At 42.2% G+C, this 12,854-nt stretch overlaps 2 protein-coding genes across 10 annotated transcripts in view; one reads left to right on the top strand and one right to left on the bottom strand.

Annotated features, from left to right (window-relative positions):
- The window catches only part of CAPN6 (calpain 6), a 249,077-nt gene that overhangs the window by 167,990 nt on the left and 68,233 nt on the right, over nucleotides 1-12,854 (bottom strand). The window lies entirely within an intron of this gene.
- The window catches only part of PAK3 (p21 (RAC1) activated kinase 3), a 163,771-nt gene that overhangs the window by 143,493 nt on the left and 7,424 nt on the right, over nucleotides 1-12,854 (top strand). For all 9 annotated transcript variants that reach the window (XM_075184316.1, XM_075184317.1, XM_075184324.1 and 6 more), the window contains 6 exons: nucleotides 8,208-8,256; nucleotides 8,477-8,589; nucleotides 9,264-9,381; nucleotides 10,073-10,172; nucleotides 11,337-11,533; nucleotides 12,504-12,641. In XM_075184316.1, coding sequence (XP_075040417.1) covers nucleotides 8,208-8,256; nucleotides 8,477-8,589; nucleotides 9,264-9,381; nucleotides 10,073-10,172; nucleotides 11,337-11,533; nucleotides 12,504-12,641 — 715 coding nt within the window. The remainder of the gene's footprint in view (nucleotides 1-8,207; nucleotides 8,257-8,476; nucleotides 8,590-9,263; nucleotides 9,382-10,072; nucleotides 10,173-11,336; nucleotides 11,534-12,503; nucleotides 12,642-12,854) is intronic.

Below are 12,854 nucleotides of genomic sequence, written 5' to 3'. Positions count from 1 at the left end.
TTGTGATACCACACAGTGGTTGGTGGGGAGGGTCCCCATTGAAAATTTCATACTGGGCCTAAGGTGTCTATGTTTGTGCCAATCTACACAGTCCTTATTTATTATCAAAGATTCAACTAACATTAATCTGCAGTGGAAGTTGTAGTTGTGGTATTGTCATTTTGCTATGACATACAAATATTTATTTTGAATTACTGTATGGTATACTTGAGCTGACATGTCATAGTATATAAGATTGCCAGCATAATTTCAGTATGATTCTGGAAATTGTAGTCTGGTAATTTTTGAAGTATCCCTATCGGTCCTCCAGCCTCCTCGTTCCTCTTCCCTGTTTGGCCTTGGATGCTGCTGGATCTGACAGTAGACACACTCTTTATTTTGTCTTTCCCTGTGCAGGGTTTCTTGGCATGGTAAGGCAGGTAATAAGGTTTTGTAAGACAGCCAAGATGTATATTTAGTGTTGATATAGAAACATATTTATGGAGTTGATTCCAAAAGCTGGAGAGCAGCAGCGATGCAAGCTGGCAGGGATGTAAATACACATAGCACAACACTACTGACACGTTCCAAATAAACAATAGGTTGTTTGTTATTAAAGACTCATGTTTATAAAGTATGTACCTAAGAAATTCAGGAACTTTCATCCAGCATTACTAAACATAGGAACTGTTATTATGAAGACTATTGTATGAGGTGTAGTACCTATTAACGGTACTGACTACCCCGACCCTGAACACACCACCGCTTTAACACAAGTCGCGGTTTCTGATGACGTCATTTTGTAGAGTTGTCAACACAGCGAGTCGTCCCATCAAGTCATCTGCATCCTGGTAAGTAGTGTTTTTTGCAGGTCGCTGTAGTATGGAATCGGAGTCCTCATATCGTCTTCTTTAGTGTCAGGGTAGTCAGTACCGTTAAACTGACTACCACCAATTGTATGACCCCTCTATAGACTGTAAGCTGGTGAGACGTGTCCTTGTACATCTCTGTCTGTAATACTCATTTTATTACCATTTGTTCCCAATTATAAAGCCCTACGGTGTATGCTGGCACTGTATAAATAAATGTTAAAAATAATAACATCAAGAAACCCTAATACGTAATGTCCCATGTCATCACTGGCTCAATTGTTTAAATGAAGGAAATCATAAAATCATTGGCAGTTTAATGAATATGATGGAAGAGGTAGATGCAGCACACTAAAAGTTACTTGAAGGTTAATGTAATGTACAGTATAGCATCTGAGGAACAGAGGAAATACACAATATTGTGTATTTATCTTGTCTTGATAGATAATTATATAAATTCCTGTATAATAGGGGAGATTTTAACTTTGTTTGGTGTGAATTCTTGGTTGGTTGGACATGACTAATGCTCCCTTATGCTCCCAGTAACACACCATGTCACACAGTTCTTGTTTTTGCTTTTTAAGGTGCATTTAAATAGTACAGTTTTGTTGTCATCTTAAAGGTCTCAAAGGAGTTAATAACCCGATTCATGTGACCTCGCCCTGAGGGTTCGGAAGTGAGATCTTCTCTCCCGAAGGAGAGATCACAATTATTAGCATGTATGGTGTAATGATGTGGGAAGGAGAATGCAACAGTCTCATAGTTTTATATGGAAAGAGCAAGGTCTCCCAAATGCACAGTATAGAGATGTGAGAAGATTGTGATGTCACATGTACCTTTCTATAAAAGTATGCTTCCTACTTGTTTTCATAGAAAGCAATAGACATCTACATAGATGAACATATTATTGGGGACAAGTATCTAAGCAGAGTAAATGACCAGTAAACAACGGGTGGAAGGTGTGATAGACTAGAGAAATATGTATTGGTGTGTATAAAAAGAAAAACATGGGTACATAACCCCAAATAATTCTTAACCTATTTATTACCTTTCTGTTCTGTTGCCGTCTTTAGAGACCCGTACAGATATATATGGTTTTGGGTTTGCCTGAACCCTTGTTTTCACTAGGCAGACCGCATTTTACCACTGTGTATTTTAAACACAGAATAATGACTTTACTTGCTGCCATAACATAAACGGAACAGTTCATACGTATAATTAACTGCATTTGACACCCAGTAGCAAGCAATCTGTGTCTCTTATGGATTAAGTAAGTATGTAATTTACAGGTGTCTAGGTTTTCGGCATCAAAGTCAATGTTGGATTATAATAAGTGTGTGTATCATGTTAGACTAGGACCCAGAGCTAGAAGAAGTGTTAGGAACCCCTCCAGCCGGCACAACACAACCCGGAATCTACTCTGCCAGTCATCATCATCATCATCATCATTTATTTATATAGCGCCACTAATTCCGCAGCGCTGTACAGAGAACTCATTCACATCAGTCCCTGCCCCATTGGAGCTTACAGTCTAAATTCCCTAATATAGTCAGGTGTTCACTGGAGCCCCTGATGGTGGGGACAGACTGGGCCGCAGACTGACAGAGGGTCGTGAAGTGCGTACCAGCTGGGGAGAACCCAGGCAAGAGGAGTCAGGTCCACGCAGAGGTCAAGGGCCGGCAGCAGACAACAGTATCGATTAACAAGCTGAGGTCAGGGGTCACAGGCAAATAGCAGAACGGGTATACAGGCCAAAGATCAGGGTCACAGGAAACACGAGCAAGGTCCAAATCAAAGCCAAGGGTCATACACGGGGAGTCAAGTAGAGATATCAGGATACAGGACAGGAACTAGAAGGTTAGCAGACTGGAACACAGGAGCTATAACTGGCAATGAGGCAGAAGACCTCATTGCCTTAAATACCAGTGGCCACCAATCAGAGCCTAGCTCTGAATTAGACACAGCCCCCAGCATAATTAATAGGCTGCATTAATTAGCCCACAGGCTAGAACATATGGTGAGCGCTGCGCCCGGCTTCCTCTCATTGCCGGGACGCAGCGCTGAAGCGTCTTCTCGTTGCCCCGGCAACGGCCGGGTCAGGGCCGGAAGTGACGTCCCGGTCGCCATAGCGACGGCCGGGACGCAGGTGAGTGAGTCGCGGCGGCTGGGCACCGCCGCGGCTCATAACAGTACCCCCCCTTGAGGAGGGGTCGAGGGACCCCGACATCCAGGTTTTCTTGGGAACCTCCTGAAGAATTCCTTCAATTGTTTAGGGGCATGGAGTTGTCTTCGCGGAACCCAAGATCGCTCTTCTAACCCGCGGTTCCTCCACTGCACCAGGAAGTGCACCTGTCCTTGCACTTTTTTGGAATCTAAAATCCTTTGAACCACATATCTTAGTGGCTTACTCCTGGGGACTTTGTTCCTGGCACAAATTTCACACGAGAGGACATGACTCTTGACGTCAGCGGACAAGGATGGCCACCAGACCGTACGGGAAAGGATCTCCAGCGTCTTATAAACTCCAGGGTGTCCAGCAGACCTACTATTATGCGCCTCTGCAAGAACCGCCTTCCTTAGATGGACTGGAACAAAAAGACGTTGTTCCGGAGTAGTATCAGGGGCTAATTTCTGGAATCTCTGAAGTGTGATACTCAGATCTTGGGTTAATCCAACATGGATTATGGAAGGAGGAATAATAGGCTCTGGGTTCGAAACTGGAACGTGGTGTGCCAAGAAACTTCTGGACAGAGCATCTGCCCGGACATTTTTGGAACCCGGTCGATAGGTGATCAGGAAATTGAACCGGGTAAAGAATAACGACCAACGGGCCTGTCTGGAATTTAGACGTTTGGCCGATTGTATATATTGAAAGTTCTTGTGGTCGGTAATGACAGAGATCTGATGTGGAGCACCCTCCAGCCAATGTCGCCACTCCTCAAAGGCCCATTTGATTGCCAACAGTTCCCTATTCCCGACATCATAGTTGGCTTCTGCTGAAGAGAACTGACGGGAGAAATAGGCACACGGGTGTAGACGATTGGTATGAGGGTCCTTCTGTGATAGTATAGCCCCAGCACCGACGTCAGAGGCGTCGACCTCAAGAACAAATGATTTAGCTGGATCCGGGTGTCTAAGGACCTGAGCGGAGACAAAGGCTTTTTTCAGGCTTTCGAATGAGGCTACTGCTTGAGGCGACCAATTAGTTGGATCCATTCCTTTACGGGTTAGGGCCACAATGGGAGCCACGATGTCCGCAAAACCTGGAATGAACCTTCTATAATAATTGGAGAAGCCCAGAAACCTCTGCACCGCCTTAAGGTTGTTTGGTTGCACCCAATCTAGAATAGCCTGAACCTTAGTTGGATCCATGGAGAATCCCTCAGAAGAGATTATGTAACCTAAAAAGGATACTTTCTGCACCTCGAACTCACACTTTTCTAGTTTGGCGTAAAGGTGGTTCTCTCGCAGTCTTCGTAGAACTTGTTTAACGTGATTCTGATGTACAGACAGAGATCTGGAATAGATGAGGATATCATCTAAATAGACGACCACGAAACTACCAAGAAAGTCCCGAAGAACCTCATTGATTAAGTCCTGGAATACTGCAGGTGCATTGCTAAGACCGAACGGCATAACCAAGTATTCATAATGGCCAGAGTGCGTATTGAATGCCGTCTTCCACTCGTCTCCCTCCTTGATACGGATGAGGTTATACACTCCACGAAGATCGATTTTTGAGAAGACAGTAGCACCTCTCAGCTGATCAAATAATACGGAGATGAGCGGAAGGGGATAGGTATTCTTGATTGTAATAAGATTCAATCCCCGGTAATCAATACAGGGTCTTAGTCCTCCGTCCTTTTTGGATACAAAGAAGCATCCTGCTCCTACGGGAGATTTAGATGGCCTGATGAAGCCCTTCTCCATATTTTCTTCAATGTATTCCTGCATGGACTTGGTCTCCGGACCAGAGAGAGAGTACAGGCGACCCTTAGGCAACTTGGAACCAGGAATAAGCTTGATGGCACAGTCAAAGTCACGGTGAGGTGGTAAGGTGTCAGCAGCTTTCTTGGAGAACACATCCCAGAACTCATGATATTGTGAGGGAAGCTGCTCCGGAATAGACTGAATAACCCGCAGGGGCAGTGACAAGCAGGACTGTGTACAGTAAGAGCTCCACTGGACAATTTCTCCTTTTACCCAGTCCATGACAGGGTTATGACGGGAAAGCCATGGGTGGCCCAAGATCAAGGGAACTGATGAACAATCGATAAGAAGGAAGGTTATTGACTCTGAATGGAGAGCTCCGATTTTTAATTGTAGTGGCGAGGTCTCCCAGGAAATCTTGCCACCAGGCAACGGACCTCCATCTAATCCACAGACAGTAATAGCGGACTTGAGTTTTACCATCGGAATTTTAGCAGCGCGGGCGAACCCGATGTCCAGGAAGTTGCCTGCAGCTCCACTATCAACGAAGGCGGACAGGTCCATTGAACGAGCACTAAACATGAGCTATGCAGGGATCAATACGGCGTTTTTTGGGGAGACAATCTGCAGATCTAGGTGAACTTTCCCCTCGTTCCCTAGGCATGCTCTTTTCCCGGCTTATTCGGGCAGGAACGGGAGAAGTGGCCTTTTGTGCCGCAATAGAGACATAGGCCCTGTGATCTTCTCTTGTCTCTTTCCTCAGGGGAGAGACGATACGCCCCCAATTGCATGGGTTCCTCACCATCCGTGGGAACAGGAATGAAGCCGGATAGAGGTGATGATGTCTCCTTTTCGATTTTCCGCTCTTTAAATCTCCTGTCGATTTTAATGGAGAGGTGCATCAGATCCTCCAGAGAGGTAGGAGATGGGTACTGCACCAAAGAGTCTTTGACCTGTTCCGACAGGCCAAGACGGAACTGACTCCGCAAGGCAGGATCATTCCATCCACTATCAGGTGACCATCTACGGAATTCAGCGCAGTATTCCTCTGCCGAGCGCCGGCCTTGTTTCAAGGCCGGTAGATGAGTTTCAGCGGAGGCAGTACGGTCCGGGTCGTCATATAGTAGACCTAACGCCTCGAAGAAAGCGTCTACTGACTGCATGGCAGGACTGGTCTGCGGCAAGGAAAACGCCCAGGACTGGGGGTCACCCTGTAGAAGGGAAATGATAATCCCGACTCTTTGATGCTCTGATCCGGAGGAGCGGGGTCTCAATCGGAAATAGAGCTTGCAGCTCTCCCTGAAATTCCGAAACAGGGACCTATTTCCAGAGAAGCGATCCGGCAAGTTCATCTTAGGTTCACAGACGGAACTTGGAGTGGGTTGTGACACTTTTGCGGCTTCTTCTTGAACAGACAGACGCTCAGCCAATCCCTGGATCATCTGATATAAGGACTCAACATGGGCTGCTAGGGCTTGTGCCGGAGACGGTGAGGATCCACTTGCATCCATTCCAACCTCGTCTCCGTGAGTGGGCCGGTTATAATGTTAGGAACCCCTCCAGCCGGCACAACACAACCCGGAATCTACTCTGCCAGTCAGGTGTTCACTGGAGCCCCTGATGGTGGGGACAGACTGGGCCGCAGACTGACAGAGGGTCGTGAAGTGCGTACCAGCTGGGGAGAACCCAGGCAAGAGGAGTCAGGTCCACGCAGAGGTCAAGGGCTGGCAGCAGACAACAGTATCGATTAACAAGCTGAGGTCAGGGGTCACAGGCAAATAGCAGAACGGGTATACAGGCCAAAGATCAGGGTCACAGGAAACACGAGCAAGGTCCAAATCAAAGCCAAGGGTCATACACGGGGAGTCAAGTAGAGATATCAGGATACAGGACAGGAACTAGCAGGTTAGCAGACTGGAACACAGGAGCTATAACCGGCAATGAGGCAGCAGACCTCATTGCCTTAAATACCAGTGGCTACCAATCAGAGCCTAGCTCTGAATTAGACACAGCCCCCAGCATAATTAATAGGCTGCATTAATTAGCCCACAATCTAGAACATATGGTGAGCGCTGCGCCCGGCTTCCTCTCATTGCCGGGACGCAGCGCTGAAGCGTCTTCTCGTTGCCCCGGCAACGGCCGGGTCAGGGCCGGAAGTGACGTCCCGGTCGCCATAGCGACGGCCGGGACGCAGGTGAGTGAGTCGCGGCGGCTGGGCACCGCCGCGGCTCATAACAAGAAGGCCCCAATCTTCCCATTCATACTCACTGGTGAAAATATGACCTTGACAATAACGTGAGCATAAGAGATTTGCAGAATATTTCAGTAAGCTACAAGATGTTCTTGTTGTTTATTGTAAAATACTTTTACAATATATATATATTTATACAATTGAGGTGATTATGTGCTCCAATTAATCTGGTGTGAGTGGTTTTGTGTTCGTAACTCGAAACATTGTTTTTCAGTGTGTGATTAAGCATCAAAAAAGTTAAAACACTTTGGGGTAAATGTATCAAGCTGAGAGTTTTCCTGCAGGTTTAAAAGGTGGAGATGTTGCCTATAGCAACCAATCAGATTCTAGCTATCATTTTGTAGAATGTACTAAATAAATGATAGCTAGACTCATTGTTTCTTCAAACCTGCTGGAAAACTCTCAGCTTGATACATTTACTCGCTTGGCTGTTGAAGCCTATCTGAGTACAACCCAAGTTCTGAAGAGGTTCATGGTATTTACCTGCTGTAGAATCTAAGAAGGAAAGAGTGTCTTGATGGAATATCTTAAATACTGTTAAATGCAGCAGATATTGTAAAACATCAGTAAATATCAGTAGTGTTTTATTTTTTTTATTTGTTACACCTGATAATCCATGTTGAAGATGTATATATTATGCTGCATAATACGCAGTGAACAGAATTATTGAAATAGCACACAATCATATTAAAGCAAAACACGTAATTCATGGTTGTATACTGCCCCCCAGTGGCCAAAAGAAACATCTTACAGTTTGTTACAGCTTGTGTAACAACAATTAAATTTAACATAAATTAAATCTGTCTATTCCAGTAAAGTTTAAAATTAAACAGTGGCATGTAATAATAACTTCGTAATAAACACATTATAATAATATATGTAAAAACTCATACAAATAGCTGTAATAATTAGTGGTGATGTCAGTACTTCAGTATTAGGGACAAGAACTAACAAACTCCTTCCTATATATTATAAGGACATTTCTTGCTACCAATGTGTGTTAAATGCTATGTGTTAAAGCACTTATTTTGACTTTATATGATCACCAATGATGTACATTATTTTTAACGTACACAAAGGGACTACATTACAAATATATCTTTAATCTGGCCAATTGAGTTTAGTTGTTTGTATGATTTCTCATGATGCTGAATATCTTCTTTCCTGCTTTTGTACAGGGCGTCTGGTACAGTGTACACAGCTATAGACATTGCTACAGGACAAGAGGTAAGCTGGATCTTTACCATGCTGAAGGCATTGATAACTGTCCTCTAGCCTTGGTTTTTTCGTTTGGATTCCTCTACAGGCTGTTTGCCTTGTGCATCATTTACCCATTCAGAAGAGTTGTTTTTGTATTTAATCCACATATTCCCACTCCATTCTTCATTGTTTACCTTTAGGCATCTAATGTACTAAATCTACTAATGTTATTATGTGTCTTTCTTAGGTAGCGATAAAGCAAATGAACCTTCAACAGCAACCCAAAAAAGAATTAATTATTAATGAAATCTTGGTCATGAGGGAAAATAAAAATTCTAACATTGTGAATTATTTAGACAGGTGAGTGGCACTTTTCGGGGAGATCATTTGCATATCTGTTGTGGGTGGATTTAGAGGGAATTAAGATGCCAGACAAGCAGTGCTGAATTCATCTGAACTAATAATGTAAGACAGAGTGTGACGGTAAACACCTAGACCTCTTTATAGTAGTACAGACACCTGTCTTCATAAACTGCTGCTCAACTAGAATGATGGGCCTTGTACACGTGGCATTTTGAGGCCAGTTAGGTCTAACACAGCCATAGCTACCCTCAGTCGTTTCACATTACTTAATACTATTCTCTGGGAGGCTGGGCATCTGTATAGCGCATCTGGCTGCAGAGGACATCACATGACTGGATGTGAGCCAATCACATGATGCTTGATGATCCACTCATTTTTGCCCATGTACACATCGCACCTGCCAAGTATCCTGGTTGAATACATTAAATTATGCACTTTGGGAAGTACTTACTAACCCCTTTGACGTCCTACATTTATATCTTGTGAGAGAATATTGGTTTCTTGCTAAAAAGAAGTCTGAATTTAATGCATTCCTTGTCTCCAGAAGAAAAGTAATTTCTCCAGCGCTAGGAACCTGATTTGGGCAAATTATATTACATATATCTGTTATGTTAGTTATTTAGAGTTTTTCCAGCCTTCCATAACTACTTGTACTGATTGTTGCCCTGTAGTTATCTGGTGGGGGATGAACTCTGGGTAGTGATGGAGTACCTGGCTGGTGGTTCTCTGACCGATGTTGTCACAGAAACTTGTATGGATGAAGGACAGATTGCAGCTGTCTGTCGAGAGGTAAGTCAGTGCTTCCATGAATCAGGTTACACGGTACCTATGGAACACTTAAATATTCATTGGCCAGGATGATGTTACAGTCATTGCTCCGTAAGCTTCTGAACAAGAGTGATCATATTTATGTCCTTCTCAAGCTAAATGCAAAGTAACCTTCAGTATTGCTGTTACAATCTAAGCATCACATTTAAAGGCCCTCTTTTACCATTAAAATGTACACACTGATGTATTTATGCTCTTTACATGATTCTTTTTATCTATATGGTTAAACATTTTGAGCATCATTTAAAGTTAGGAATAAATCAAGCAAATTTGCACCCGGACAAACCATGTTACGACACAAGGGTTGCAAATTTTTTTTCCTTCGAAATACTGGGTTGCATCCTCATCTCTAGATCTCATCAGCAGCAGCCCTTAGGCACATGCAATTACTACTGTTACTGACTGGTGTATACGTATCTCTGTGTGGATCGCATCAGTTCACAGTTGCGCAAGCATGCCCTAACCATACTTGGCCTACGTTAGACCACCCCTTCCCTCCCATGTCCTGCTTCTCCGGTCACAAGCAGGAGCAAGTTCCAGATGAGAACAAATCTGCATACACATATATATATATATATATATATATATATATATATATATATATACGTGACATAGATGACATTGTTTTTTCATTGTGTGCTTCTTTTTTTAGTGCCTGCAAGCCTTGGACTTTTTGCATTCAAACCAAGTGATACACAGAGATATTAAAAGTGACAACATCCTGCTTGGGATGGACGGATCAGTGAAGCTTAGTAAGTATCACCGTACAGCAATTTTTTTTATATCTAACATCTACTATATACACATATGCTATATATATATATATATATATATATCTAATATATAAATGTCTAGTGGCGTGTGTTAGTCTGTCTGTCTGTCTGTGTGTGTGTGTGTGTGGAAAAAATAAAACCAAGCTGCAGCGCCACCTGCTGGGCAGAGTTATACACTGACCTACTAAATTCTTAGTGTGTGTGGAAAAAAAAATTCAGAAAGGGCTGAAATTTGGTATACTAAGATGTTTTTAATTTGTTAATTTAATTTGTTAATTGTTAAAAGTGTTTATAAAGATTTAAAAAAAAAATATATATATTTCTTGAAGGAGAAGTGACAGTTTGGAGTGGTTGGTGGTTGCCGGGGGTGACAGTGGGGAGTGGTTGGTGGTTGAGGCCTGGGCTATGGCCCAAATGCATGGCAAGAACCTTTTTGACACCTTAAGTAGCTTGATTTGACTAGAATGCATGAGTATCATGCACGGGTTAACTTGTGTATATATATATATATATATATATATATGTATATATATATATATATATATATATATATATATATATATATATATATATATTATATTGGTATTGACATTTTTTGAAAGCTTCTAGCCGGTGCTCGTCGGATGGCCAGTCACTACTGCAATGCTTGTCTGGAACACAGTAGCTCAGTTATGTGGCCATGCTGGGAGTCTGATGCATAAACTTCTACCGGTGCAAGACGCGTGACCAGTTTATGTAACACTTTAAAGCCTATTTTCGGCAAGGTGACATGGAGTCTAATGGGAAATATATGTATATGTTATTGTACCAATAAAGATCCTAATAAAACGGTGGTTCAAATGTTTTCATTTATGAACAAACATGAAGGATTATATTTACTAATCTGCGGGTTTGAAAAAGTGGAGATGTTGCCTATAGCAACCAGTCAGATTCTAGTTATCATTTATTTAATACATTTTACAAAATGGCAGCTAGAATCTGATTTGTTGCTATAGGCAACATCTCCACTTTTTCAAAGCCACAGTTTAGTAAATATACCCCGAAGTCTTTTAGTAGAGTGGCTTGTTATAGATAATACATGGCACTGGTGTTACTACTGTTTAAAGAGGATATTTCATGATTCAATATTTCATAATTTTCCAGCCGACTTTGGTTTCTGCGCTCAGATTACGCCTGAGCAGAGTAAACGGAGCACAATGGTGGGTACACCTTACTGGATGGCACCTGAAGTGGTGACGAGGAAAGCCTATGGACCCAAAGTGGACATTTGGTCCTTAGGAATCATGGCCATAGAAATGGTTGAAGGAGAGCCTCCTTACCTTAATGAGAATCCCCTCAGAGTAAGTCATAAATCATATCTTCCTGTATTCAATATACCACGATCATCATGTACTACTATTCATATGTAAGATTAATTCCTAGTGATTCCTTAGATCTAACTAAAATCTATTTTTTATACCTTAAGAGATGTTTTTATTGTGACTGTGTTTCCTAACTACAAAGTGGCTGTTATTACTTGGTAAAGGTAAATCAAATTGAAAAGTATATAAATACTTTTTATTTGCACTAGACATATAAGATAATATTCCTTTATACTACATACATTATATAGATGTATGACTGTTACATACCAGGCACTCACATGGTAGGAACATATATTTTTTAAAAACATTATTTCCTGGGATTAGGCTAATGCTCGACATCCTCTTCAGATTTTTAATAAAATTAATAAACCTTGAATTAACACACACATTCACATGAGTACATATATTTTCATGAAACAACTCCCATAATAACATACAGAGCATGGCTGCTATTAGATATTTGTAAGCCATACAGATCTATACATCAGGCTCAAAAGAGGAACAGTTTGATAGGAAAGAGGAACAGGAGGATTTGGGTCGTAAAGAAGGAATGTCCTTTGAATACAAGGTACACATGGGCGACATAGTCACAAGGGAATTTTGGTTAGTGGTAGTCATATGTTTTTATCGTTTTATTATAAACTGATTTTTAAGCCTTTTAAAATTGGCCTCTTTAGTTCAAGGGCTAGATTTACTAAACTGCGGGTTTAAAAAGTGGAGATGTTGCCTATAGCAACCAATCAGATTCTATCTGTCATTTATTTAGTGCATTCTACAAAATGACAGCTAGAATCTGATTGATTGCCATAGGCAACATCCCCACTTTTTCAAACCCGCAGTTTAATAAATATACCCCCAAATGTGTTTTGCGAGGCAATAATGGAAAATTGTACTGGGCGCATAGGTGTAGAAGTATATTGCAATAGGTGTGTTCTTTGTTGTTTAGGCACTGTACCTGATAGCTACCAATGGAACTCCAGAACTGCAGAACCCAGAGAGACTGTCAGCTGTGTTCAGAGATTTCCTCAACCGATGCCTAGAGATGGACGTGGACAGGAGAGGCTCTGCCAAGGAGCTACTACAGGTTAGTATGTAGGTTTTATGTCTTTATGGGCAGCACAGTGTTTTGCCAGTGAGCTATATACCAAATTCACCCTAGTAAAATCAGCACTGGAAATATCTAAGGAGACAGGTAGGCATGACTGTCATATTTATATTTAATTCGCATTTTCTCCCCTTTCATTTTAAGAGTACATACATATAGGCGTTTGGTAAAGGTAATAAAACAAACTGGTGG

Source organism: Mixophyes fleayi, chromosome 9, assembly GCF_038048845.1.
Source record: "Mixophyes fleayi isolate aMixFle1 chromosome 9, aMixFle1.hap1, whole genome shotgun sequence".
NCBI classification, from domain to species: Eukaryota; Metazoa; Chordata; class Amphibia; order Anura; family Limnodynastidae; genus Mixophyes; species Mixophyes fleayi.
This window is presented reverse-complemented; position numbering and strand designations above follow the sequence as displayed.